Here is a 26,668-nt window from a genome sequence, read left to right as displayed (position 1 = left end):
CTGAGTAGTTAACATGGGCATTTACAATTTCACCACAAAGAAGTGGAATTGTCCTCAAAAGTGGTGGTTTTAATTTTACACTTCTACCTGCCATTTCCGAATTTCTAGTTTCAAGATTCTCTCTCTCCCCCGAAATGATCAAACACTAATATTTTACCATCGAAGGAGATAGGTTTCACGTGGTCATGTGAACAGATTGTTTCCGTGTTGTCTAGTTAACACGCAAAGAAAGGGCTAGTAGAGCAGACCTTGAAACGTTCCCTGTAGAGATCGCGGGTCCTAGCTCTTGGTTAGCCAGCAAGCGATGCCGCCAGCGCGCAACGGAGAGGGGGAAAGACTGGCCCGCCTCGGGGTCTGCGCCCCCCCCGCATCGCGCAGTTGGTACGTCCAGGCGGCGGCTTCCCCCGCGCTGCGTATTGGTTCCGTCTCCCAACGCCCGCGCCTGCGCCCGTGCGCTGAGCTCGTCGCCCGGCTGTCGCGCCTCGGCTTGGCGCTCTCCGTCCGGCCGCCGGCTCCTGACGCGCTGCGGCGGCTCGCGACCCCCGGCGCCGGGAGGAGGGGCTCGGCGGAGCGGCGCGTGCTGGCGGGTGAGTGAGTACCTGCCGCCTCGGCACACCTCCGGCCCGCCCTCTCCCCGCCTCCTCCGCGCCCTCGGCGGGGCGGCGGCCGGCTCCTCCGCCGGAGGGGCGCCTCCCTTCGTCTAGGTAGGCCGCTCGGGGCGCCGGCCGACTCTGAGGTGGGCGCCTCGGAGACGTCGGGTGGGAAGTTGGCGATTCTGCCGTGGGCCCCTCGGGGCGCTGGGGTGGGCGGCTGCCGGGGGGCCTGGCCTCGCCTCACACCTGCAGGGTGGGCCCGGGCGGCCTCGTCGCCGAGGGCGGTGGTCCCTGTCTCCTCACTCGGGACTCCCCGGGCGGAGGCTCCGTCCCGGCCGCCACCCGCGCGGGAGGTCCCCGAGGCAGGAGCGGCCGCGCCGTTCGCCGCGGGCTCCTCACGCCCCCGCCCCTCCCCCCTTTCCGGACGGTTACCAGTTGATCGGGAGCACTGCTTTGACTGAAAATTTTTTTTTGGCCCAGAAAAGGAGATGCTCCTTAGAAATCCTCACCACCATATATACCCACCAGCGCCTGTGCACGGCGCCGGGCAGCGTTTGGCGTCTTTCCCGCCTGCGCGCTCGCTGAGCAACCCCGCACCGCTGGCCTCAGTTGACAGACGAAGCCCCGCGGAGGGGCCAGGGTGCTGATCGCCGTCGTGGCGGGGGTGGAGTGGAACCCAAGGCGCCAGACTCAGAGGTTCCCGCATCTAGACATCAAATCGTACTTCGTTAGGAGTAGCGCGGGTTTTATGCTGCTTTTTAAATTTTGGCCTGCTAAGGGAAAGGCAGTGCCTTGCAGTTGAACCAAAGAAAGTGTGCTTTTGGAATCGGATGCCTTGAGCTCGAGTTGCTAGCAAAACCATGGACCAGCTTACTGGCTGTTTGAGCAAGTTACCTTACATGTGTAAGTTGGCAATGTGGATATCCACAGCTGTGATGCACTGTGGATATATCCAGAATAGAGGCCAGGATTCAAGAAAAAATTATATTCAAGGTGTGTCTAGATTGAGGCTGAGTATTAAAAACTGGGAATAGAAGTGTGTGTGTACATTTTTTTTCCCCAATTACAGAAACAACCAAGCTCATTGTTACTTGTTTTAAATCAAGAGCTTGATACCATTTTTTTTTAAAATAAACTTTCAGGCCGGCGCCGCGGCTCACTAGGCTAATCCTCCGCCTAGCGGCGGTTTTCCATCCGATGGTTCACTCCCTAAAGGACTGCAATGCCCTGAGCTGATCTGAGCCAGAAGCTTCTTCTGGGTCTCCCACGTGGGTGCACAGGCCCAAGGACCTGGGCCATCTTCTGCTGCTTTCCCAGGCCATAGCAGAGAGCTGGATTGGAAGTGGAGCAGCCGGGACCTGAACTGTGCCCGTATGGGATGCTGGTGCTATAGGCTAGGGCCTCAACCCGCTGCTCCACAGCGCCAGCCCCGGTACCAAATTTCTGGAATAGTGACTTGTGCAGGTGTCAGTCATTCATAAAGGATTGATCTTAAGGTTCCTATACCACAAAGCTTCCAAAGCTATTTTGACAGGTTTGGTACCTAGACTGTCAAGATTTTAAATTACCTTGTCTGTGAATGTTCTTCAGATAGACCAAAATGATGGATGTGCTGAAAGAAAATGACAAATAATACCCCCTGAAAATTGGGGATTTTCAAGGTCACCACCAAAAATGCTGCCTTAAATAAATAACAGGTCTCATTATTGGATCACCTTTTGTATGTGTGTGTTCCTGTAAAGACACTTGTTCCTGTCGTGGTTAAGAAGTTGCTGTTGGCATCCAGACTCAATTCCTTTTTCATAGGCAGTTAGTGGTACTTCATTCTATAGCCAAGTTTAAAGTGAAGGTAAGCTGTTTTAATGAGGTCTTCATTTTGAAGAGCAGCAACTTTAACAACAAAAAAAAAGTTGTTGAGCTATACATTGACCTTGTTTAAATTGGCTGATCAATAACCTTTTTAATTTCAGAATTACTGTACAGAGAGTAATTTAGTGTGGCTAAATCTCATGAGGCACTGGAATTTTGGTACTTAGATCTGTGGGGTCCTCCACTTAATGCATTTTTTTTTAAGATTTTTATTAGAGAGGCAGAGACAGAGAGGATGTCCGTCTGCTGGTCCACCCCCAAGATGGCCACAACTGCTGGAGCTGGACTGATCTGAAGCCAGGAGCCAGAAACTCCCATGTGGGTGCAGGGGCTCAAGTGCCATCGTGCACTGCCTTCCCAAGCCATCATCTAGGAGCAGGATTGGAAGTGGAGTAGCCAGGACTCTTAAGTGGTGCCCATATGGGATGCTGGTGCCGCAGGTGGAGGCTCACCCAACTGTGCCACAGTGCCAGCCCTGACACTGAATGCTTCTGTTTGATTCTGTCTCTGGTGTGATTCCTTAGAAACCCACATTGAGCCCATAGCACTATGCTAGGAAGAAGGGTTTTTGTTTATTTACATGCCATTAAGAAATTACATGTACTTGGTGGTATAACTACCCTTACTGTCAGATTTGAGCATACTGATTTAAATAATTATACAGACAGCATTTAATAAGATGGAGACTCTACCATATATTCCTAGGACATGATTTCTCCGTCTTTCCTTATGCTAATCCCTGTTTCCACCCCATGTTCTTTCAGATTCTCCCCTCTGTCGTAGGGCCATCATCTTCTACCCTGCTGGCTTGAACGCCATTTTTCCTTCCCTTTCTGTGATTCAAGCCACTTTAGATCCCATCTCATGGCCCTTCTTTTGGCTTGTGCCTTTTGGCTCTCCTGTCCTTACCCTTTCTCCTAATGATACCCTACCACCGTCCTGGTCCTTGCCCAACTGCTAAACAGAGATACACACACAGAGGCTTCTTCTCTGTTGTCATCCCTCAGCCCAGTCCCAGTTCTAAGGTTGAATCCAATATGCCACTACTGGCCCTGCAGGATTCTTGCCACCTCTCAAACTAGGTGGTATCTGCTTAGTGTCTTGGGCTGGCCCTGTCTTTGGAACACCCTACCCTGAGCCCTGAGGTTTCAGATGTGGTTCAGAGTAGGATCCACAGATAGACTTTCTAGTTCTAAATCATGCTGCTGCCTGTTGGTGGCTATGTGACAATAAGCAAATGACTTAACCTCTCTGTGCCTTAGTTTACTCTCTCTTATATATTCTAATTTTTTTAATGATTTATTTATTTGAAAGAGTTACACAGAAGGAACATAGAGAGATCGTCCATCCACTGGTTCACTCCCTAAATGGCTTCAATGGCCAGGGCTGGGCCAGGCCGAAGCCAGGAGTTGGGAGCTTCATTCATGTCTCCCATGTGGGTGCAGGGGTCCAGGGACTTGGGCCATCTTCCATTGCTTTCCCAGGCACATCAGCAGAGAGCTGGATTGGAAGTGGAGCAGCCAGGTCTCGAACCAGCACCCATATGGGATGCTGGTGTCACATGTGGCAGCTATACCGATATACCACAATGCTGAGCTCCCTTCTACATTATTTTTTTTTTAAGATTTATTTTTAAAAAATTTATTTGAAAGGCAGAGTTACCACAAGAGAGGAAGAGACAGATCTCCTCCATCTGCTGATTCACTCCCCAAATGGCTGTAATGGCCAAGACTTACCAGGCTGAAGCCAGGAGTCTAGAGCTCCCTCCAGATCTCCCACATGGGTGCAAGGGCCTAAGCACTTACACCATCTTCTGCTGCCTTCGCAGGTGCATCATTAGCAGGGAGCTGAATTGGAAGTGGAGCAGCCAAGTCTCAAGCCTGCACCCTCATGGAATCCAGGGTCACAGGCGGTAGCTTAACCTGCTCCGCGACAAAGCCTGCATCCCCCTTTTACATTCTTTTTTTTTTTTTTTTTTTTTTTTTTTAAGATTTTATTTATTTATTTGAGAGCTAGAGAGACAGAGAGAAAGGTCTTCCTTCCATTGGTTCACTCCCCAGTGGCCGCAACGGCCGGAGCTGTGCCGATCCGAAGCCAGGAGCCAAGAGCCTCCTCTAGGTCTCCCACATGGGTGCAGGGGCCCAAGGACTTGGGCCGCCTTCCACTGCCCTCCCAGGCCGCAGCAGAGAGCTGGATTGGAAGAGTAGCAGCCAGGACTAGAACTGGCACCCATATGGGATGCCGGTACCACAGGTGGGGGATTAACCCACTGCGCCATGGCGCCAGCCCCTGCCCCCTTCTACATTCTTGATAGTGTACTAGGAAAGACAAAATTTTTTAAATTTTTTGAAAGTTTTATTTATTTGAAAGGCAGAGTGACAGACTGTCCTTCAACTGGTTCACTCCTCAAAAGTCTTACATTTGAAGCTGAGCCAGGCCAAAACTAGGGTCCTGGAACTCTATCCAGATCTTCAATGTGAGTGACAAGGACCTGCTACTCCCATGGTGCTCATTAAAAAGGAAACTAGATTGGAAGTGGAGATGGGACTTGAATTTAGGGACTTTGATACAGAATATGGGCATCCCAAGCCATGGCTTAACCACTATGCCACAACTCCTGCCTTCAAAACTTTTTTTTTTTGACAGGCAGAGTGGACAGTGAAAGAGAGAGAGACAGAGAGAAAGGTCTTCCTTTGCCGTTGGTTCACCCTCCAATGGCCGCCGTCCCGCGCTGATCCAATGGCAGGAGCCAGGTACTTATCCTGGTCTCCCATGGGGTGCAGGGCCCAAGCACTTGGGCTATCCTCCACTGCACTCCCTGGCCACAGCAGAGAGCTGGCCTGGAAGAGGAGCAACCGGGACAGAATCCGGCGCCCCAACTGGGACTAGAACCCGGTGTGCCAGCGCCGCAAGGTGGAGGACTAGCCTAGTGAGCCATGGCGCCGGCCAAAACTTTTAAATTATTTTAAAAATCTTTATTTATTTAAAAGGCAGAGCGACAAGAGGAGAGAAAGAGAGAGAGAGAGAAGGATAACAACCTTCCACTTACTGATTCATTCCCCAAATGCCCACAACAACCAGGGCTGGGCCAGGCCAAAGCTAGGAGCCTGGAGCTCCATCCTGTCCTCCCATAGTGGTTAAGCCATCATCTGTTCCTCCCAGGATGTGTATTCACAGGAAGACTGCATCCAAAGTGGAATAGCTGGGACTTGAACCAGGCCCTTTCATATTGTATGTGGGCATTTCAAGCAGTTAAAACCTGCTGTTCCCCACAATACCCACTCCTAAATTTTATTTACTTATTTATTTTTCCACTTCTAAATTTTTGATGTTATTTATCTTTTTTCTTTTGTTGTTTCAGCTGTTAATATCACATAAGAAATCATTACCTAATTTAAGCTCATGAAAATTTGTACCTAATGTTTTGTTTTAAGAGTTCTATAGTTGTAGCTTTTAAATTTGAGTCTTTGATCCATTTTGAACTCTTGTTTGGTGTGAGGTAGGTATACAATTCCATTATTTTTATTTGTGGCCCTATAATTGTCCCAGCTCTATTGATTAAATATTCTTTCTCCATTGAATGATCTTGGTGCCCTTGTTGAAAATCAGGTGTTGGGGTTGGCACTGTGGTGTAACAGATTAAGCTGCCCCCTGTGTTGCCGGCATTCCATATGAGCGCCTATCTGAGCCTAGCTTTCTCACTTCTGTTCCAGTTCCCTGCTAATGTACCTGGGAAAGCAGCAGAGGATAGCCCAAGTGCTTTGGCCTCTGCACCCATGTTGGAGATCCAGATGAAGCTCTTGACTCCTGGCTTCGGATCAGCCTAGTTTTGGCTATTGCAGCCATTTTGGTAGTAAACCAGTAGATGGAAGTTATCTCTCTCTCTCTGTAATTCTGCCTTTTGAATAAATAAATAAATCTTAAAAAAAAAAAAAAAGAAAATCAGGGGTCTATAAATGTGAACATTTTTCTGGATTGTTAAGTCTACTTTCTTGATCCATGTTTTTTTGTTTTGTTTTGTTTTTTAAGATTTATTTATTTATTTTAGAAGAGGGAGAGACAGAAAGAGATCTTCCATCCTGTGGCTCACTCCCCAGATTACTACCAGGAGCTTCATCCAGGTTTCCCACTCATGGTAGGGGCCCAAACACTAGGGCCATCTTCCACTGCATTTCCCAGGCTATTAACAGCGAGCTGCGTCAGAAGTGGAGTGGCCTGGGCATGAACCAGCGCTCATATGGGATGCTGCTGAGGAAGTGACTTTATCCACTATGCCACAAGCTGGTCCCCCTTATGTCTCTTCTTTTTTTTGACAGGCAGATTTAGAGAGACAGAGAGAAAGGTCTTCCTTCCGTTGGTTCACCCCCAAATGGCTGCTACGGCCGGCGTGCTGCACCAATCCAAAGCCAGGAGCCAGGTGCTTCCTCCTGGTCTGCCCATGCGGGTGCAGGGCCCAAGGACTTGGGCCATCCTCCACTGCACTCCCGGGCCACAGCAGAGAGCTGGACTGGAAGAGGGGCAACCGGGACAGAATCCGGCGCCCCAACCAGGACTAGAACCTGGGGTGCCGGTGTTGCAGGTGGAGGACTAGCCAAGTGAGCCACGGCACAGGCCCATATGTCTATTCTTAAGCTAGTTCTCTGCTAGCTTTGTAGTAGGTTGTGAAATCAGAGTATGTGTCCTGCATCCTTCATTTATTTATTTATTTTTTTGTAAAAACCTTTCCTTTGGTATCAACCTGACAACTAATGGTAAAAGGAAATTATTTGAGAGAGAGGCCGAGACAGAATGGGAGCTCTCATCCTCTGCTTTACTCACCAAATGCCTGCAGTGCTGGCTCTGGGCCAAGCCAGGAACCGGAATGACAATCCAGATCTCCCATATGGGTGGCAGGAACCTGATTACTTGTTATCATCACCATTGTCTCCTGGGGTCTGCACTGGTCAGAAAGCTGGAGTCAGGAGCCAGACCTGCCAATTGAACCCAGGTACTCAGTGTGGGTTGTGAGCATCTTAACCTCTAGGTTGAACACATATATCTGGATATTCTTATTTTATAAAAGGATAGCCATATTTTCGAATTATTTATTTTTAAAAAATACTTATTTACTTGAAAGGCACTGAAAGCTCTGCCACCTGCTAGTTTACTCCCCAGATGCCTACAACAGCTAGTGCTAAGCCAGGCTGAAACAAGGAGCCAGGGACTCCAGCTGACACTTAAACCATCATTTGCTGCCTCCCAGGGTGCATAGTCACAGGGATATGGATCAGAAGTAGAGCTGGGACTCAAACCCAGGCACTGTGGTATGAGATGCAAGCATTCCATATGGTAGCCTAACTGGCTGCACTACAATATCTGTTACCCTGAATATTATTTTTAAGTTGTGAAACTATCACAGAATTTATTGAACATGTGAATCAAGGAGAAAACACCTAAAGTTACACCTTTCTAATTTTATTGTTCTAAAACTTGTGTAATTCATTTATTTAGTAAGTATTTATCAATAACCTGTCATTTGCCAGGGAATATGCCAGATGCCAGGACTGTACTGATATTCTTTTCTTCCTGAAACCTATAGTCTGTTGGGAAAGACATACATTTCCTTAAAAATCACATGAATGTATAATTACAACTGTTAAAACTTATTTTACGAAATTTTTATTTATTTGTGAGAAAGAGAGACTGACGTTTCCTATCCATTGGTTCGCTCCCCAAATGTCCACAATGGTTGGGCCTTGTCTAGAACTAAGCTGGAAACTGGGAACTCAATCCAGGTCTCCTTATGGGTTGTAGAAACTCAATTACTTGAACTGTTACTGCTGCCTCTAGGGTCTGCATTAGCAGGGAAACCAGGGTCAGCAGGTAGAGCTGGAGTCCTAGCTACACAGACATGAAATACAGACATCTTAACCACTAGGCCAAATTAAATCTTTTTTTTTTTTTTTTTTTTTTTTTGACAGGCAGAGTGGACAGTGAGAGAGAGACAGAGAGAAAGGTCTTCCTTTTTCCGTTGGTTCACCCCACAATGGTTGCTGCGTCTGGTGCGCTGGTGCACCATGATGATCCAAAGCCAGGAGCCAGGTGCTTCTCCTGGTCTCCCATGTGGGTGCAGGGCCCAAGGACTTGGGCCATCCTGCACTGCACTCCTGGGCCACAGCAGAGAGCTGGACTGGAAAAGGAGCAATCGGGACAGAATCCGCCGCTCCGACCAGGACTTGAACCCGGGGTGCTGGCGCCACAGGCGGAGGATTAGCCTAGTGAGCCGCGGCGCTGGCCTAAATAAAATCTTTAAAAAAAAAAAAAAAAAAAAAAAACCTGTGTAAGGAAAGGAATATAGCTAGATTTTAAGAACTTAGGACTTAATGGGGCCGGTGCTGTGGCGCAGTAGGTTAATCCTCCGCCTGAGGCACAGGCATCCCATGTGGACACTGGTTCTGGTCCTGGCTGCTCCTCTTCCGATCCAGCTCTCTGCTGTGGCCTGGGAAAGCAGTGGAAGGTGACCCAGGTCCTTGGGCCCCTGTACCTGTGTGGGGGACCTGGAGGAAGCACCTGACTCCTGGCTTCGGATCAGTGTGGCTGTGGCCATTGTAGCCATCTGGGGAGTGAACCAGCAGATGGAAGACCTCTCTCTCTCTGTCTCTACCTCTCACTGTCTGTAACTCTACCTCTCAAATAAATAAATAAAATCTTTAAAAAAAATGGCAGGAGGTCAAATAATACATATAGGACAAATGTGGTAGACCATGTTAACAGTAAACATGTCAACTATAAAAGCGATGGGAAGTCATTGAAGTTTTATAAGTAGTCAAATTAAGATTTGCAGTTTGAAAAGATAACAGCTTTAGTGTGTAGGGCAGCTTGGAGAGGGTAAATCATAAAAGTAATGAACCCGATTCAGAAACTCTTGTCCACTCGAGAGTTACCGATAGCTTGGACTATGGTGGTGATGAGAGATAAGCAGAATGGAAAGGTTAAAGAGATAGAAGATGAAAGCATTAAATTATTAGGGCATAAGAATGAAGCGGATGTTAAAATTGAGAGAGTCAAACATAGTTATTTAAAAATTTTATGTACTTTTTTTTTTAAAGATTTATTTATTTATTTGAAAGTCAAAATTACACAGAGAAAGGAGAGGCAGAGAGAAAGAGAGGGAGGTCTTCCATCCGCTGGTTCACTCCGCAATCGGCCGCAGTGGCCGGAGCTACGCCGATCTGAAGCCAGGAGCCAGGTGCTTCTTCCGGGTGTCCCATGCGGGTGCAGGGGCCCAAGGACTTGGGCCATCTTCTACTGCTTTCCCAGGCCATAGCAGAGAGCTGGATTGGAAGTGGAGCAGCCAGGACTTGAACTGGCGCCCATATGGTATGCCTGTACTGCAGGCGGCGGCTTTACCTGCTATACTACAGAGCTAACCCCAAGAATTTTTTAATTTTTTTAAAAGTACAGGTCTTGGGCCCAAGTCTTCTGGCCCCTGCACCTGCATGGGAGACCTGGCTCTTGGCTTCGGATCAGCACAGCTCCGGCCATTGTGGCCATTTAGGGAGTAAACCACTGTATAGAATGTCAATGTCTTATCTTGCTCCTTGTCTTAAAGAGAAAGCTTTCAATCTTTTATCTTTAAATATGATATTAGCTTATTAGCTGTGGACTTCTTGTAAGTTCCCTTTATTAGACTGGGGCATTGATTTTTTTTTTTTTTTTTTTTTTTTTTTTTTTTTTTTTTACAGGCAGAGTGCTCAGCAAGAGAGAGAGACAGAGAGAAAGGTCTTCCTTTGCCGTTGGTTCACCCTCCAATGGCCACCGCGGCCAGCGCGCTGCGGCCGGCGCACCACGCTGATCCGATGGCAGGAGCCAGGAGCCAGGTGCTTTTCCTGGTCTCCCATGGGGTGCAGGGCCCAAGCACTTGGGCCATCCTCCACTGCACTCCCTGGCCACAGCAGAGAGCTGGCCTGGAAGAGGGGCAACCGGGACAGAATCCGGCGCCCCAACCGGGACTAGAACCCGGTGTGCTGGCGCCGCAATGCGGAGGATTAGCCTGTTGAGCCACGGCGCTGGCTCTGGGGCATTGATATTTAAAAAAAAAATGTAGGAACTGATGTTGTGGTGCAGTGGGTTAAGCCACTGCCTGTGATGCTGGCATCCCATATTGGAGTAGTGGTTTGAGTCCTGGTTGCTTGGCTTCTGATTTAGCTCCCTGCTAATGCACCTGGGAAGGCAGTAAAACATGGCCCAAGTACTTAGGCTGCTGTTACCCATGTGAGACCAGGATGAAGTTCCTGGCTCCTGGTTCAACCTGGTCCAGCCCTGGCTTACTGTGGTCATTTGAGGAGTGAACCAGTGAATGGAAGATTTGTCTCTTTTTATATATTTATGCCTCCTCTCTCTCTCTCTGTAGCTCTGCCTTTCAAATAAATAAATCTTGAAAAAAAAAAAAACCTTGTAAATTATTAATGTGTATCAAGAAAAGCAGTTGCCTAAATTAATATATAAGGAGCTAGGATAAATTATTATATTACTGCTTGAAATTTCACTGTTATGATATTTATAGATATATTTTCTTCTGTAGAAAAAATAAACTTAAAAATTTTTTAAATTTATTTGAGGCATAGAGAAAGACAGAAGTGGGGAGACAGGTAGACAGAGAGCTTCCATCTTCTAGATTATATCCTAAATGTCTGCAGTGGCTGGGGCTTTCCCAGGGCTGAAGCCAAGAGCCTGAAATGCAACCTAAGTTTCCCATGTAAGCGGCAGGAACCCAATTACTTGAGCCATAACTACTGCTTCCTGTGGTCTGCATTGGCGAGAAGCTGGAGTCAGGAGCTGGAGCTGGAAGTTGAACCCAGATATTCTGATATGGGATGCAGGTATCTTAATCATTAGGCTAAATGCCCACTTCCTCAAATACAATTTTTAGTGAATGCTGGAACAGTTCAGGAATTCACTTTTACTTCTGTTAGATGAGTATTTTTTAATTTTACTTGACAAAATTGAATAGCTTCTGGAAAAGTTTGAGTAATTATTTATCCTTATATTTCAAACAGAAGGATGGCACGGAGAAAGAAAAAAGTTAAAGAAGCCCTGGAATCACAGAACCTGGAGAAGAAGGATGACAAAACTGCAAGTCCTGTCAATGTCAAGAGGAAGCGAAGACTTGAGGATGCACTCATTGTGATATCTGATAGTGATGGAGAGGTCAGTATTCTTTTTTTTTTATTTTATTTTTATTTATTTATTTATTTTAACAGGCAGAGTGGACAGTGAGAGAGAGAGACAGGGAGAAAGGTCTTCCTTTTGCCGTTGGTTCACCCTCCAATGGCCGCCGCGGCCGGTATTCTAAAAAGTGGAGCCTTAGGTCTCAAATTAGAACTACCAATGGATGGTTGATTTTGCAACTGTACATTAATGCTAGCTTGCTAAGACCATGAAATTTTTACTCAGTTTCATTTTGATTTATAAATGGAATTAAGAATGACTTAAAGGAAAGTAATCATCCATTTTGACTATGTCTTTCCATTCTCTCCTGGTCTGTAGAGTTTCTGATAAGAAGTCAGCTGTGACTCTAATTGGAGATTTTCTGAAAGTAATCTGGAGTTTCTCTTGTACACATTTTAGAATCTTTTCTTTATATTTTACTGTTGAAAGTTTGTAATGTGTCTTGCTGATTATCTTTTCTGGTCATGTCTATTAGGAGTTATATGTGCTTCCTGTACTTAGAAGACCCTTTCTTTCTCCAAACTGGGGAAAGTTGTCCGGATTATTTCACTAAATAAGCCTTCTAATCCATTCTCTCTTTCCACACCTTCAGGAACTCCTAAGACATGTTGGGTTGTTTGATAGTATCCTGTAAATCTCCAACACTGTTTTTTAATTTCTTTCTTTTTTTTTTGGTCTGACTGAAAAATTTTCAGATTTATCTTCTAGCTTGTTATATTCTTTTTTTTTGCCTCACCAAGTCTGTTGTTAAGGCTTTCCACTGTATTTTTTATTTGACATATTGAATTCTTCATTTCTAGTATTTCATTTTGATTTCTATTCAAAATGTCAATTTCATGGGAGAATTTTTCGTTCATGTCATGTATGGATTTCTTTAATTTGTAAATTTGCTTCTCACTGCTTCTGAGTAATCCTATGATTAATCTTTTGAATTCCATTTCAGGCATTTCATCAATCTCTTCATCTTCACATTCTAATATTGAAGTGTTGTTGCGTTCCTTTAAGGGTGGGTCATGTTATCTTCCTTATTCTTGCTTATTGAATTTCTGCGTTTATTTTTAGGAATTTGTGGAGATATTTGTTGTTTTTTTCTTCGTTGGTTTTTTCCTCTGATGGCTTTTATATTTGAACTATGCTGCTGTAGCTTATTGGAGTGTTTGTTCTTTCAGAGAATTTCCAGATGTGTGTGCTGGGTGTGGCCAGGGAGCTCTGGTCAGTGCTCCAGGGTAGGGCTAGTATCCAGGGTGACAGACACCCAAATTGGATGTGATAGGTCTGCTCTTGTTAACAGAAAGGGGAGGTATTGTTACTTTTGTTGGCATAATCACACTCTCACCTCCTCTCTTCCAAGGTGATCCATGCCTGGGTGTTAGTCCTCAATGGGTGCAATACTCATCCACACTTCTGTATGAACTGAACAAAGGATATGTGCAGTCCTCAGTGTGAGCAGGGATCCCACTGCAATAACTCACCCCAGGCAATCAGGGAGCTCTAAGCTTGTGAATTTGTACATAGTGATTACTAGAGACCCAGCTACACCCTGCACCCTCTCATGCAGAGTTCCCATAGTTTAGCACACAGGGCTCCTGTAGTCACGGGGTGTAGAGGTTCCATTTGGCCCCGCTAACCTGTCATAGAGAGGCTGAGATGTTCCCAGAGTCAGCTATATGTGCATACTTTGCCTAGGTGATATGAGCCTTGGAGCCCGTTTTTGATATGTTGAGAGGCTGGGGAGTACCTCACAGTCCTACGTGGGTACCCAGCCCCCTGTCAATCCCCCCAGCAAGACTCAAAGTCAGTGGGGAACGTGGAATTTTCCCTCTGGTAAAATCCCTGGATCACACCCATGCACAACAGCTTCTGGCTACAACCCTACTCATTTTCACACTCACACTCACGCCTTCTCCCCACCAGTTGCTGGGCGGGCACGTATGAGAGTCTCTGCAGCCGGTACTGATGTTGTGCTCCTTCTCCTTGCCTGTTGTTGGATGCCTGTACCCACGCTGCTGCTGGTGCCTCTGAGAAGATGGCCTCTTAGCCCTGCCAGTTGCTGGGTGCATGTACAGGAGCTGCTGACCAACTTATGACCAACAAATGGCACCTACCCTTTCTCAGCCAGTTGCCAGCCACTGTTGTAGTAGGATAGGGAGAGCAAAACATGCCCCTTTTTTTCTGCTGTGGTTAGTGGGCACCCTGTTCCCCTCAGGGCTCCAGGCCGGTCTCAAAGACAGTGAAATCCACGTGGCTCTCCCTCTATCTGTAGCACCAGTGGCACAGGCCAATGCAGGCTGATCTCACCTTGCTTTCTAAAGCTGGCCTAAAGCTGGCGCTTTTTCTTTTCTTTTCTTTTTTTTTTTTTTTTTTTTTGACAGGCAGAGTGGACAGTGAGACAGAGACAGAGAGAAAGGTCTTCCTTTTTTCTGTTGGTTCACCACCCAATGGCCGCTGCGGCTGGCACGCTGCGGCCTGCACATTGCGGCCTGCTCACTGCGCTGATCCGAAGCCAGGAGCCAGGTGCTTCTCCTGGTCTCCCATGCGGGTGCAGGACCCAAGCACTTGGGCCATTCTCCACTGCACTACTGGGCCACAGCAGAGAGCTGGACAGGAAGAGGAGCGACCGGAACAGAATCTGGTGCCCTGACCGGGACTAGAACCCGGTGTACCGGCACCGCAGGTGGAGGATTAGCCTATTGAGCCACAGCGCCGATGCTGGCGCTTTTTCTGGTTCTGGGCTACTGGGTCTTGTGTGTTTTTGAGCATTGCTGCATGTCTGCACCTTCCACACAGATCCACGGCATCTCTTCTTCCACAGAATCTCCACTGTGGGTTTCCCTCCATCTCCTCCCTGAGAATGCACTTTCTCTACTTTTTAAAAAAAATTTTATTTTTGGTACTATTTTCCCCAGGCCTAGAGCAGTCCACCTTATCCCTACCTATTCTGCCATCTTGGTATTGTGAAAGTTATATATATTTTAATCAGCAACATTAAACTTTTCTTTTCTTTCCTTTCTTTTTTTTTTTTTTTTTTTGACAGGCAGAGTTAGACAGTGAGAGAGAGAGAGACAGAGAGAAAGGTCTTCCTTCCTCTGGTTCACTCCCCAAATAGCCGCTACGGCCTTTGCGCTGCGCTGATCCGAAGCCAGGAGCCAGGTGCTTCCTCCTGGTCTCCCGTGTGGGTGCAGGGCCCAAGGACTTGGGCCATCCTCCACTGCACTCCTGGGCCACAGCAGAGAGCTGGACTGGAAGAGGAGCAACCGGGACAGAATCCGGCACTCCAACCGGAGCTAGAACCCGGTGTGCCGGTGCCGCAGGTGGAGGATTAGCCCATTGAGCCATGGTGCTGGCCTTAAACTTTTCTTACATCTTTATTTTTACAATATTTTCCCATAATCCTGTTTTTAATTAAAATTTTTTGTTTAAACTTTTTTTGAAGATGTGAAAATATAAAGAACAAAACAACTCATCAATTTTACTACTTGGAAAATCCATCTTAATAGTTACAAAAATGTTATATACATATACACATACACACTGATACATATTTTTTAAATATTTATTTATGTATTTATTTGAAAGATAAAGTTACAAGGGTAGGAGGGTAGGGCGAGGTCTTCCATCCACTGGTTTACTCCCCAGATGACTACAATGGCCAGGGCTGAGCCAGGCTGAAGCCAGGAGCCTGGAACTTATTCTAGGTCTTTTATGTGGGTTTCAGGGACCCAGACACTTGAGTTATCTCCCAAGGTGTACATTAGCAGGACCTGCAGTTGAGATTGAAGTTGTGACTCCAAGTCAGAGATTCTTTTTTTTTTTTTTGAATGGTAGAGTTACAGACAGAGAGAAGGAGAGACAGAGAGAAAGAGAGAAAGGTCTTCCATCCACTGGGTCACTCTCCAAATGGCTGCAGTGGCTGGAGCTCAGCCGTCTCCCATGTGGGTGCAGGGGCCCAAGAACTTGGGCCATCTTCTTCTTCTTTTTTTTTTAAAGATTTATTTATTTATTTATTTGAAAGTCAGAGTTATACAGAGTGAGGAGAGGCAGAGAGAGAGAGAGCGAGCGAGCAAGAGAGAGAGAGAGGTGTCTCCCACCCACTGGTTCACTCCCCAATGGCCACAATGGCCGGAGCTGTGCTGATCCAAAGCCAGGAACCAGGACCTTCTTCTGGGTCTCCCACTTGGGTACAGGGGCCCAAGGACTTGGGCTATCTTCTACTGCTTTCCCAGGCCATAGAAGAGAACTGGATGGGAAGAAGAGCAGCCAGGACATGAACCGGTGCCCATATGGGATGCTGGACCACAGGCAGAGGATTAACCTACTGAGCCACAGTGCCGGTTGGGCCATATTCTATTGCTTTCCCAGGCCATAACAGAGAGCTGTTGGAAGAGGAGCATCCAGGACTAGAACTAGTGACATATAGGATGCTGGCACTGCAGGTGGAGGCTTAGCCCACTATGCCACAGCACTGACTCCCAACCAGCATTCTAACTTTTGTGCCAAACACCTACCCGAATTTTTCTTTTCTTTTTAAGATTTATTTGAAAGGTAGGGTGGCAGACGGGGAGAGAGAAAGGGGGAGAGAGAGAGAGCTTCCATATGCTGGTTCAGTCCCCAAAAGGCTGCAACAGCCAGGCCTGGGCCAGACAGAAGCTAGGAATCTGGAACTCCTTCTGGGTTTCTCATGTGGGTATCAGAGGCCTAAGTATTTGGGCCATCTTCTTCTGTTTTCCCAAGCCCATTAGCAGGGATTGGAAGTGGAGCAGCTGGGACTTGAACTGGCATTCACATTGGATGCTGGCTTTGCAAGTGGTGATTAACCTATGCCACAACACTGTTGCTCCAATTTTTCATTTATTATAGGCTCATTAATTCAACATTCATTCAACATTGAACATCAGTGAGCACCTACTGTGTACAGTTTTAGGGACTGGGAATGCAGTGATGAATGAACAGCACAGACACTTTTTTTAAAAATAACTTTTTATTTATTTATTTGAAAGGCAGAGTTACAGAGAGAGAGGGAGAGACAGAGAGAGAGAGAGAGAGAGGTCTTCCATCCATTGATTCACTTCCCAAACAGCCACAATGACTGGAGCTGAGCCAGTCTAAAGTCAGGAGCAGGAGCTTCTTCTGTGTCTCCCACATGAACGGATGGGCCTAAATACTCGGGTCCTCTTCCACTGCTTTCCCAGCCACACTAACGAGGAGCTGGATTGAAAGTGGAGCAGCCAGAATTGGAACTAGTGTTCATATGGGATGCTGACATTGCAGGTGGTGGCTTCACCTGCTAAGCCACGATGCTGGCCTCAGAAACTTTCTGTTCTTGTGAAGCATAAATTCTAGTGAATCTTTTCTTGATTAAGAGCATCAGGCATGTTTCTTAAGGTTCAAGAAACCTTAAACTAGGTTGTTTTTTTTTTTAAGGCTATTTATTTAAATCATTGATTTTCATAATATTTTTAAAAATTTCATTCAGGCAGATTTTTCTGGAATTTTATAAGCAGCCCCAATATCAGTGGTTCATCTTTTGGTCTCTTTAATCATAGAAATAATGGAGAAGTTTTGTTTATCCATCATCCAGACTTCCAAAACTTTCTTATACCCTAATGAGTACAAAAGTCTTTTGTCTTATGTGGTGTTTTGACCTGTTTTAGAAGCTATTGTTGTGGCTGGCACTGTGACACACTGGGTTAAGCTGCAGCACCAGCATCCCACATGGGCATTGGTTTGGATCCCTGCTCTTCAACTTCTAATCCAGCTCCCTGGTAATGTGCCTGGAAAAGTAGAAGATGGCCCAACAACTTAGGTCCCTGCACCCACGTGGGAGACATGGATGAAGCTCCTGGTTTTGGCCTGGCCCAGCCCTGTCCGTTAGGACCATTTGGGGAGTAAAGCAGCAGATGGAAGATCAATTGATTCATATTTCTCTTTCTCTCTCTCTTTTCCCCCTCTCTGTAACTCTTTTTCTTTTCTTTTTTTTTTTTTTAAAGATTTATTTATTTATATGAAAGGTACAGTTACAGAGAGGCAGAGAGAGAGAGAATCTTCCATCAGCTAGTTCATTTTCCAAATGGCCTCAATGTTCTAGGTCCTGCTCCGATCTGAAGCCAGGAGCCAGGAGCTTCTTCCGGGTCTCCTACACAGGTACAGGGGCCCAAGGACTTGGACCATCTTCTTTTTTTTTTTTTTTAACTTTTATTTAATGAATATAGATTTCCGAAGTACAGCTTATAGACTACATTGGCTTCCCCCTACCCCCGATGACTTCCCTCCCACCTGCAAAGCTCCCCTTTCCTGCTCTCTCTCCCCTTCCATTCATATCAAGATTCATTTTCAATTTTCTATATATACAGAAGATCAGTTTAGTATACATTAAGTAAAGATTTCAAGAGTTTGCACCCACATAGAAACACAAAGTGAAAAATACTGTTTGAGTACTCGTTATAGCATTAAATCTCAATGTACAGCACATTAAGGACAGAGATCCTACATGAGGAGTAAGTGCACAGTGACTCCTGTTGTTGACTTTACAAATTGACACTCCTGTTTATGGCATCAGTAATCTCCCTATGCTCCAGTCATGAGTTTCCAAGGCTATGAAAGCCTTTTGAGTTCGCCAACTCTTATCTTGTTTAGACAAGGTCATAGTCAAAGTGGAAATTCTCTCCTCCCTTCAGAGAAAGGTATCTCCTTCTTTGAAGACCTGTTCTTTTGGACCATCTTCTATTGCTTTCTCAGGCCATAGCAGAGAGCTGGATCAGAAGTGAAACAGCTGGGTCTCGAACAGGTGCCCATATAGGATGTCAGCGCTGCAGGTGGCGGCTTTACCTTATTCTAAAAATAAGAATATGAAAAGAAGCTACTGTCAAGAAATATATAACAAAAGAGTATTTGTATATTTGATATCCATTGAGACTGTAGACAATTCAGGTGTGTTTATAATGACTTTTCCTACAAAGTCTTTGTTAATATTTTAGAGATAACGTCACAGTTAAATGGTGGAGTGTGCAATGAATAGTTTTGGAAGTTTTAAACCAACTCCATTTCTTTAACAGATACTGGTACTATTCTGGCAGATCTGGGGCAGATTGAAGCCAGGAGCTAGGGATTCCTGATCTCCCATGTGGTTAGCAGAGGCCCAAGCAGGGCCCATTCTCTGCTGTCTTCCCAGGTACGTTAGAAAGAAGCTGCATTGGAAGTGAAGGAGCTTGGATTTGAACCTGTGTTTTGATATGGGATGCTGGGGTTCCAACCAGTGGCTTTACCTACTGTGCCACAACACTGGTAGCTCATTCAGTACTTGAAGAATATTGTTTCAGAGTAAGCATTGTGGTGCAGGGTAAGCATCCCATATTGGTGTGCCTGGGTTAGAGTCTCTGATTCAGCTTCCTGCTAATTCGCACCATGGGAGACAGCAGATTATGGTTCAGGTATGTGGGTTCTTTCCAGCAATGTGGGAGACCTGGATGGAGTTCCTGACTTACTGCTTTAACTGGGCTCAGACCCGGCCCTTGCAGGTATTTGGGAGTAAACAAGCGAATAGAACATTTCTCTCTCATATTCTGGTTTTAAAAAAAAAAGAAGATAAAGAATGTTCTTCCATTCTTTTTTTATTCTTTTTTTTTTTTAAGATTTATTTTACTTATTTGAAAAACAGAGTTACAGAGAGGCAGAGAGAGAGGTAGAGACAGAGAGAGGTCTTCCATCCGCTGGTTCACTCCCCAGATGGCCACAATGGCTGGAGCTGCACCGATCCAAAGCCAGGAGCTTCCTGTCAGCGTTTCAGATTGAGAGCTCTGCCTGCTATGCCATAATGCTGGGCCCTGTAAAACAAGTCTTAAAGATCAAAATTTATGCCTGTAAACTTTTAAAACTTTGAATAAATTAAGTATTTCATATGCAAACCATTACAAACTTATAAAATTTTTCTTCATATTACAGGTACCTAGTTATCTACTGTAGAATCCTTCAGAAATTTTCCTTTCTTCAGTGAATGGAGTACTGGCCTTGTGTTCATGATTGCTTTCTCTGTTGCTATTTCCATTACATTGTGCTTATCTAGATTTCTTTTGACTAGTCTTATAACATTTTGGCTGGCGCTGCGGCTCACTTGGCTAATACTCTGCCTGCGGCGCCGGCACCCCAGGTTCTAGTCCCGGTTGGGGCACCGGATTCTGTCCCGGTTGCTCCTCTTCCAGTCCAGCTCTCTGCTGTGGCCTGGGAAGGCAGTGGAGGGTGGCCCAGGTCCTTGGGCCCTGCACCTGCATGGGAGACCAGGAGGAAGCACCTGGCTCCTGGCTTTGGATCGGCGCAGTGCACTGGCTGCAACGTGCCAGCCTTAGCGGCCATTTGGGGGTAAACCAACAGAAAGGAAGATCTTTCTCTCTGTCTGTCTCGCTAACTAACTGCCTGTCAAAAAAAAAAAAAATTAAAATAGCATTTCATTTTACATTCTATTACTTTTTTTTTTTTTTTTTGACAAGTAGAGTGGACAGTGAGAGAGAGAGACAGAGAGAGAAAGGTCTTCCTTTTCCGTTGGTTCACCCTCCAATGGCCGCTGTGGCCAGTGCACTGGGAGAGCAATCGGGACAGAATCCGGTGCCCCAACCAGGACTAGAACCCGGTGTGCCGGTGCCGCAGGTGGAGGATTAGCCTATTGAGCCATGGTGCCAGCACATTCTATTACTTTTAACCTACTTGAGTCTTTACATTTAAGGTACATTTTTCACAAGCAGCATGTATAGTTGAACTATCCAGTATGAAAGCTTTACCTTCTAATTTAGGTGCTTATATAATTTATTATTTTTTTTGTGATTATTGGAAAGATTTAGGATTGAGTCTGTCGTCTTGCTCTTTGTTTTCTATTTGTTCTTTTCTTTTGCTACTATTTTGACCTTGGGTCAGTATATTTGTTCTATGACCTTTTTTGACTTGCTAGTTATAATGCTTTGTTATTTTAGTGATAGATTGAGTTTTTATCATGCATATTTAGCCCAACAAAGTGTACCTTTAAGTGATATCAGAACACTTACATAATAAAAGTACCTTATCTTTATGCTTGTATATGTATTGTAAATATTTTATTTGTACATGAATTATAAACCTCATAATAAGCTATTATTTTGTTTAAACAATCAGTTGTCTCTTAAAAAGAAACAATTTTACATATTTATCTATGTAGTTACCAACTTTGGTATTCTGTATAACTCCAGATTTCTGTCTAGTGTCATGTTTGTCTTATTTTGCTAGTGCTGTGCCTTAAACAGCAGATAACCATCTTCACAGTTCTGAAGATTGGAAGTCCTAGATCGAAGTGCTGACAGGTTTGGTGTGTGATGATGGTTTTTTGTGTGGATTCTCTTTGTTTTGTTAGGCAACTGGGTAAGGAGAGTGCATGCAAGGTCTCTGATATCTTTTTTTTTTTAAAGATATATTTATTATTTATTTGAAAGAGTTACACAGAGAGAGGAGAGGCAGAGAGAGAGAGGTCTTCCATCTGCTATTTAACTCCCCAGTTGGCCGCAATGGCTGGAGCTGAGCTAATCCGAAGCCAGGAGCCAGGAGTTTCTTCCAGGTCTCCCATGTGGGTACAAAGGGACCAAGAACTTCAGCCATCTTCTACTGCTTTCCCAGGCAATAGCAGAGAGCTGGTTATGAAGTGGAGCAGCCAGGACACCAGCCGGCACCCATGTGGGATGCCAGCACTGCAGGCGGTGGCTTTACCCGCTGCACAGTGCCGACTCCTTCAATATCTTTTCTAAGGGCACCAAGCTCATCATGGGAACCCCACATTCATGACCTCATCTAATCCTCATTACCTACCAAAGGCCTGTCTCCACATACAGTGAAACTGGGAGTTGGGACTTCAACATAGGAATTTGGGGACTGGGGGATTACAATTTACTTCACAGGAATATTCCTGCTTACTGAAAGACTTTAACATTTCTTGAGAATGAATTTGCTGGTAGTGAATCCTTTTAAACTGCAGTATGCCTGAAAGGTCTTTATTTCTTGTTTTTAAAACTAAAATTTTTAATTTAGGATACAGATTTATAAAACTTTTTCAGAGGCCATCATTGTGGTGTAATAGGATATGCTACTGCTTGCAGTGCCAGCATCCCATATGGGCTGCTCCACTTCCAGTCTAGCTCCCTGCTAATGCCTGGGTAAGCAGCAGAGGGCAACCTAAGAGCTTGGGCCTCTGCACCCAGGTGGGAGACCTGGAAGAAGCTCCTGGCTCCTGGCTTCAGCCTGGCCCAGCCCTAACTGTTGTGGCCATTTAGGGAGTGAACCAACAGATGGAAGACCCCTCTCTCTCTCCATCTCTGTGCCACAGTGTCAACCCAGCCCCCATCACCTATCTTTTCAACCTTATTCCCTGTAACACCCTGGTCCCACTAGGACATCTGAATCATTGACCTCATCTCCTTTACACTGTCTTTTTTTTTTTTTTTTTAAGATTTTTTTTTTTTATGTATTTATTTGAAAGGCAGAGGCAGAGAGAGAGAGACAGAAGTCTTCCATCCACTGCACTGGTTCTCCCCAAATGGCTGCAACTTGCAATTGCTGGAGCTGGGCCTATCCAAAGCCAGGAGCTTCTTCTAGGTCTCCCATGCGGATGCAGGGTTCCAAGGTCTTGGGCCATTTTGTACTGCTTTCCCAGATAGCAGGGAGATGTATCAGAAGTGGAGCACCTGCACTTGAACTGGTGCCCATATGGGATGCTGGCACTGTAGGCAGCGGCTTTACTCACTGTGCTACAGCGCCAGCCCCTACTGTCTTATACCTTGTGTCCTTGCTTTCCTTCTTACCTAATTTAGATCATACAATTATATTAAGAAGCCCCTTGTTAACAATTCCTTCTTAATAATAAAATTTAGCTTCCTTCTGTTATATTCCATGTCAATGCCCAATCTTGATTAAATCCAACTCTACCTTTTATGCCTATGTCTACTGAATGTGACAGGAAAAAAATACACATGCCAGTGATGACTGGGCTCACTTTTTATTTAAGATCACAAATTTCAAGTGGTTCCTCAGTACTGCTTAGCAATCCTACTATGTTTCCTGAGTCAGTTTATTCTTCTCTTGTGTAGGCTTTTTCAGATCTCTGCTTTCCTCAGTCTTCCAACATCATGCTGAATTCTCTTTACTGTTATATCTTTGTTCCAGTGTGCTAGCTTTATTAGAGATAATTTAGATGATATGTAATTCACCCACTTGAAGTGGTTTTTAGTGTATTCACAGAATTTGGTGACCATCACTGCAATAAGTTTTAGAATATTTTCGTTACCCCTAAGAGAAACCTGTTCTTACTCATAATTCTCTAGTTTCCATCAAGTCCCCAGGTTTAGGCAACCACTAAGCTACTCAGTATGAATTTGTCTATTCTGAGCATGTCTCAATAGACTCATACAATCAGTATATGTAAGTAGCAGGCTTCTTTTACTTAACAGACATTTCAATTTGAATCCATGTTGTAGCACATATCAGTACTTCTTTCTTTTTTTTCCCCACAGTGGCTGTTTCATTTTACATACCTCCCAACAATGTGTTACAGTTCCAGTTTTCCATATTCTCATCAATGCTTGTTATTTTCTTTTTTAAAATAGTTGTCTAGTGGATGTAAAATGATATCTCATTGTGATTTTGACTTGTATTTTCCTGATGGCTAATGATGTTGGACATCTTTTCATTTATTTGTTCCTAATTTGAATACCTTCTTTGGAGAAATGTCTATTCAGGTCCACTTTCAATATTTTAATTGGGTTGTTTGTCCTTTTATTGTTGTGTGATGAGTTTTTTGTATATTCTGGATATTAAATCCTTATCAGTTATATGATTTGCAAATGTTTTGTCCCATTCTTGTCCCCACTAAGACATTCTTTGTCCCAAGAATGTCTTAGCCTCTTTCTTTTATTTTTTTAAAAAATTTACTAATTTATTTGAAAGGCAGAGCCACAGAGAGGCAGAGGCAGAGGCAGAGAGAGAGAGAGAGAGAGAGATCCAGAGAGCTCCTATCCAGTGTTATACTCTGCAGTTGCCTGCAGTGGCTGTGATTGGATCTGTCCAAAGTTGGGAGCTGGGAATTCAGTCCAGGCCTCTCACATGGGTGGCTTCTGTTGGCCTCCCAACATCTGCATTAGCAGGACTCTTTTTTTTTTTTTTTTTTTTTTTTGACAGGCAGAGTTAGACAGTGAGAGAGAGAGAGAGAGAGAGACAAAGAGAAAGGTCTTCCTTTTTCTATTGGTTTACCCCCCAAGTGGCCTCTATGGCCGGCACCAGGTGCTTCCTCCCAGTCTCCCATGCGGGTGCAGGACCCAAGGACCTGGGCCATCCTCCACTGCCTTCCCAGGCCACAGCAGAGAGCTGGACTGGAAGAGGAGCAACCGGGACAGAATCTGGTGCCCCAAGTGGGACTAGAACCTGGGGTGCCGGCGCCACAGGCGGAGGTTTAGCCTAGTGAGCTGTGGCGCCGGCCAGCAGGACTTTTGAGACAGAAGCCTGAGGTGGGTATGAACCAAGCTACTCCTATATAGTTGGGATGTCTTAACTGGAGTTTTACCTGCTATACTAAATGTCTTCTTTTTACTTTCTTGTTAGTGTCTTTTGATATACAGTTTTAACTTTTGATAATGTCCAGTTTATCCTTCTCTTTGTCTTTTTTGTGGTTTGTGCTTTTAGTGCCATAGTGAGAATTCATTGCTGAATATGAGGTCTTGGAAATTGATCCCATTTGCTATTGTTTACAACACTTCTGACCCCATGTGTGGCCCCCCCCCCCCCCAATACTAAGCGGTTCTCCAATTTTGTGAATACCAGATAAGTGTCCTACAATTCAGTTGAATTCTAGGACTATCTACCTGGAGTTCCTAACATATTCCACAAATTAAGCTGACTCCTGTGAGACTGCCCCCTGCTTCAGAAACTAACTGCAAGTCCTTCTATATTCACTGAGTAGTTAAAAATTGAGGGTTCGGCCGGCGCCGCGGCTCACTAGGCTAATCCTCCGCCTAGCGGCGCCGGCACACCGGGTTCTAGTCCCGGTCAGGGTGCCGGATTCTGTCCCAGTTGCCTCTCTTCCAGGCCAGCTCTCTGCTGTGGCCCGGGAGTGCAGTGGAGGATGGCCCAGGTGCTTGGGCCCTGCACCCCATGGGAGACCAGGAAAAGCACCTGGCTCCTGGCTCCTGCCATTGGCAGCGCGCCGGCCGCGGCGGCCATTGGAGAGTGAACCAACAGCAACGGAAGATCTTTCTCTCTGTCTCTCTCTCTCTCTCACTGTCCACTCTGCCTGTCCAAAAAAATTGAGGGTTCCAGCCTGGAACTCAATCCAGATCTTCCATGTGGGTGGTAGTAGACCAAGTGTTTGAGCTATCACCTGCTGCCTCCCAGGGTGTACATTAGCTGGAAGCTGGAGTCAGGAGCAGAGTAGGGACTCCAGTTCAAGCACTCTGATATGAAATGTGGCATCCCAAGCAGGTAGAATCTTAACTGCTTTGTAAAACTTCAGTTCCCTTTTATTTTTGTTGTTGCAAAGTATATGTAACATAGAATTGCCATGTTAACCATTTTAAGCTTACACTTCATTGGCATTAGTACATTTTTACTGCTGTACAGCCATTACCACCATCCATCTCTAGAACTTTTTTGTTTTCCCAAATTGATGCTCTCTATACATTAAGCTATAACTTCCCTTTTCCCGCTTTCCCAGTCCCTGGCAACCACTATTGAACTTTCTGTCTCTGAGTTTGATGATTCTAGGTTCCTTATGTAAGTGGAGTCACACAGGATTTGTCTTTTGGCGACTTGCTTATTTTACTTAGAATAATGTCTAAGGTTCATCTTTGTTATATGTCAGAATTTCCTTCCTTTTTAAAGTTGAATAATATTCCATTGTTTATATGATACTTTTTTAATATATCCATTTTTCACTTGTCTTTTTTTTTTTTAAGATTTTTTTATTTATTTATTTGAGAGGCGGAATTACAGACAGAGAGATGGAGAAACACAGAGAAAGGTCTTCCTTATACTGGTTCACTCCCCAGATGTCTGCAACAGCTTGGAGCTGGGCTAATTGGAAGCCAGGAACTTCTTTTGGGTTACTTGTGTGGCTGTAGGGGGCCAAGCACTTGGGCCATCTACTGCTTTCCCAGACCATAGCAGAGAGCTGAGTTGGATGTGGAGCAGCCGAGACTCGAACCGGCACCCAAATGGGATGCCGGTGCCACAATTTTCCTGAATTATAGTTTTTTCATTGTTACATTTTTATTTCCAGAGACTCCAGTTAGGCAGATTGGATCATCTTTGCCTGTTATCTATTTCAGCCATTTTTTTTTTCTTTCCTGATTTTTTTGGGGATGTCTTTTCTTCAGTGCTCCTGATTACATTTTGAAGTGAGGTGGGAGTGGTGTGTTTGATTCTTTTTTTTTTTCTGACAGGCAGAGTTAGACAGTGAGAGACAGAGAGAAAGGTCTTCCTTTTTCTGTTGGTTCACCCTCCAAGTGGCCTCTACGGCTGGTGTGTTGCAGCCGGCATGCTGCGCCGATCCGAAGCCAGGAGACAGGTGCTTCCTCCTGGTCTCCCATATGGGTGCAGGTCCCAAGCACTTGGGCCATCCTCTGCCTTCCCGGGCCACAGCAGAGAGCTAGACTGGAGGAGGAGCAACCGGGACAGAATCTGGAGCCCCAACTGGGACTAGAACCTGGGGTGCTGGCGCAGCAGGTGGAGGATTAGCCTAAAAAACCGCGGCACCAGCCTCTTTTTGTTTTCATAGAGTTTTTCATTTATCCTTTTTCTTTCTATTCACTACCTAGTAGGACATAGGGTGATTTAAAATAAATTACTATACACTAAATTTAAACATTATTTTTGGATTTTAAATCTTGAAGCAAATATTTGTGATCGTGTGTGGATGCTTTGGAATTAGGCTGGTTTTTACATAACTGTTCATATGGCAATTACTGTTCCAGTATATTACAAATCTTAATTTTTATGGTTTT

General features: G+C 45.2%; 1 protein-coding gene across 5 annotated transcripts in view; it reads left to right on the top strand.

Annotated features, from left to right (window-relative positions):
* Positions 1-447: 447 nt before the first annotated feature.
* Positions 448-26,668, top strand: part of UIMC1 (ubiquitin interaction motif containing 1) — a 107,583-nt gene continuing 81,362 nt past the window's right edge. For 2 of the 5 annotated variants that reach the window (XM_051844464.2, XM_070076435.1), the window contains exons 1-2: positions 448-587; positions 11,501-11,651. In XM_051844464.2, coding sequence (XP_051700424.2) covers positions 11,505-11,651 — 147 coding nt within the window. In that variant the 5' untranslated portion in view covers positions 448-587; positions 11,501-11,504. Of the gene's footprint in view, positions 737-11,500; positions 11,652-26,668 lie in introns of all 5 variants that reach the window. The other 3 variants (XM_008255453.4, XM_051844462.2, XM_051844463.2) reach the window with 2 other exon arrangements.

This window comes from Oryctolagus cuniculus, chromosome 6 (assembly GCF_964237555.1).
Source record: "Oryctolagus cuniculus chromosome 6, mOryCun1.1, whole genome shotgun sequence".
Lineage (NCBI taxonomy): Eukaryota > Metazoa > Chordata > Mammalia > Lagomorpha > Leporidae > Oryctolagus > Oryctolagus cuniculus.
This window is presented reverse-complemented; position numbering and strand designations above follow the sequence as displayed.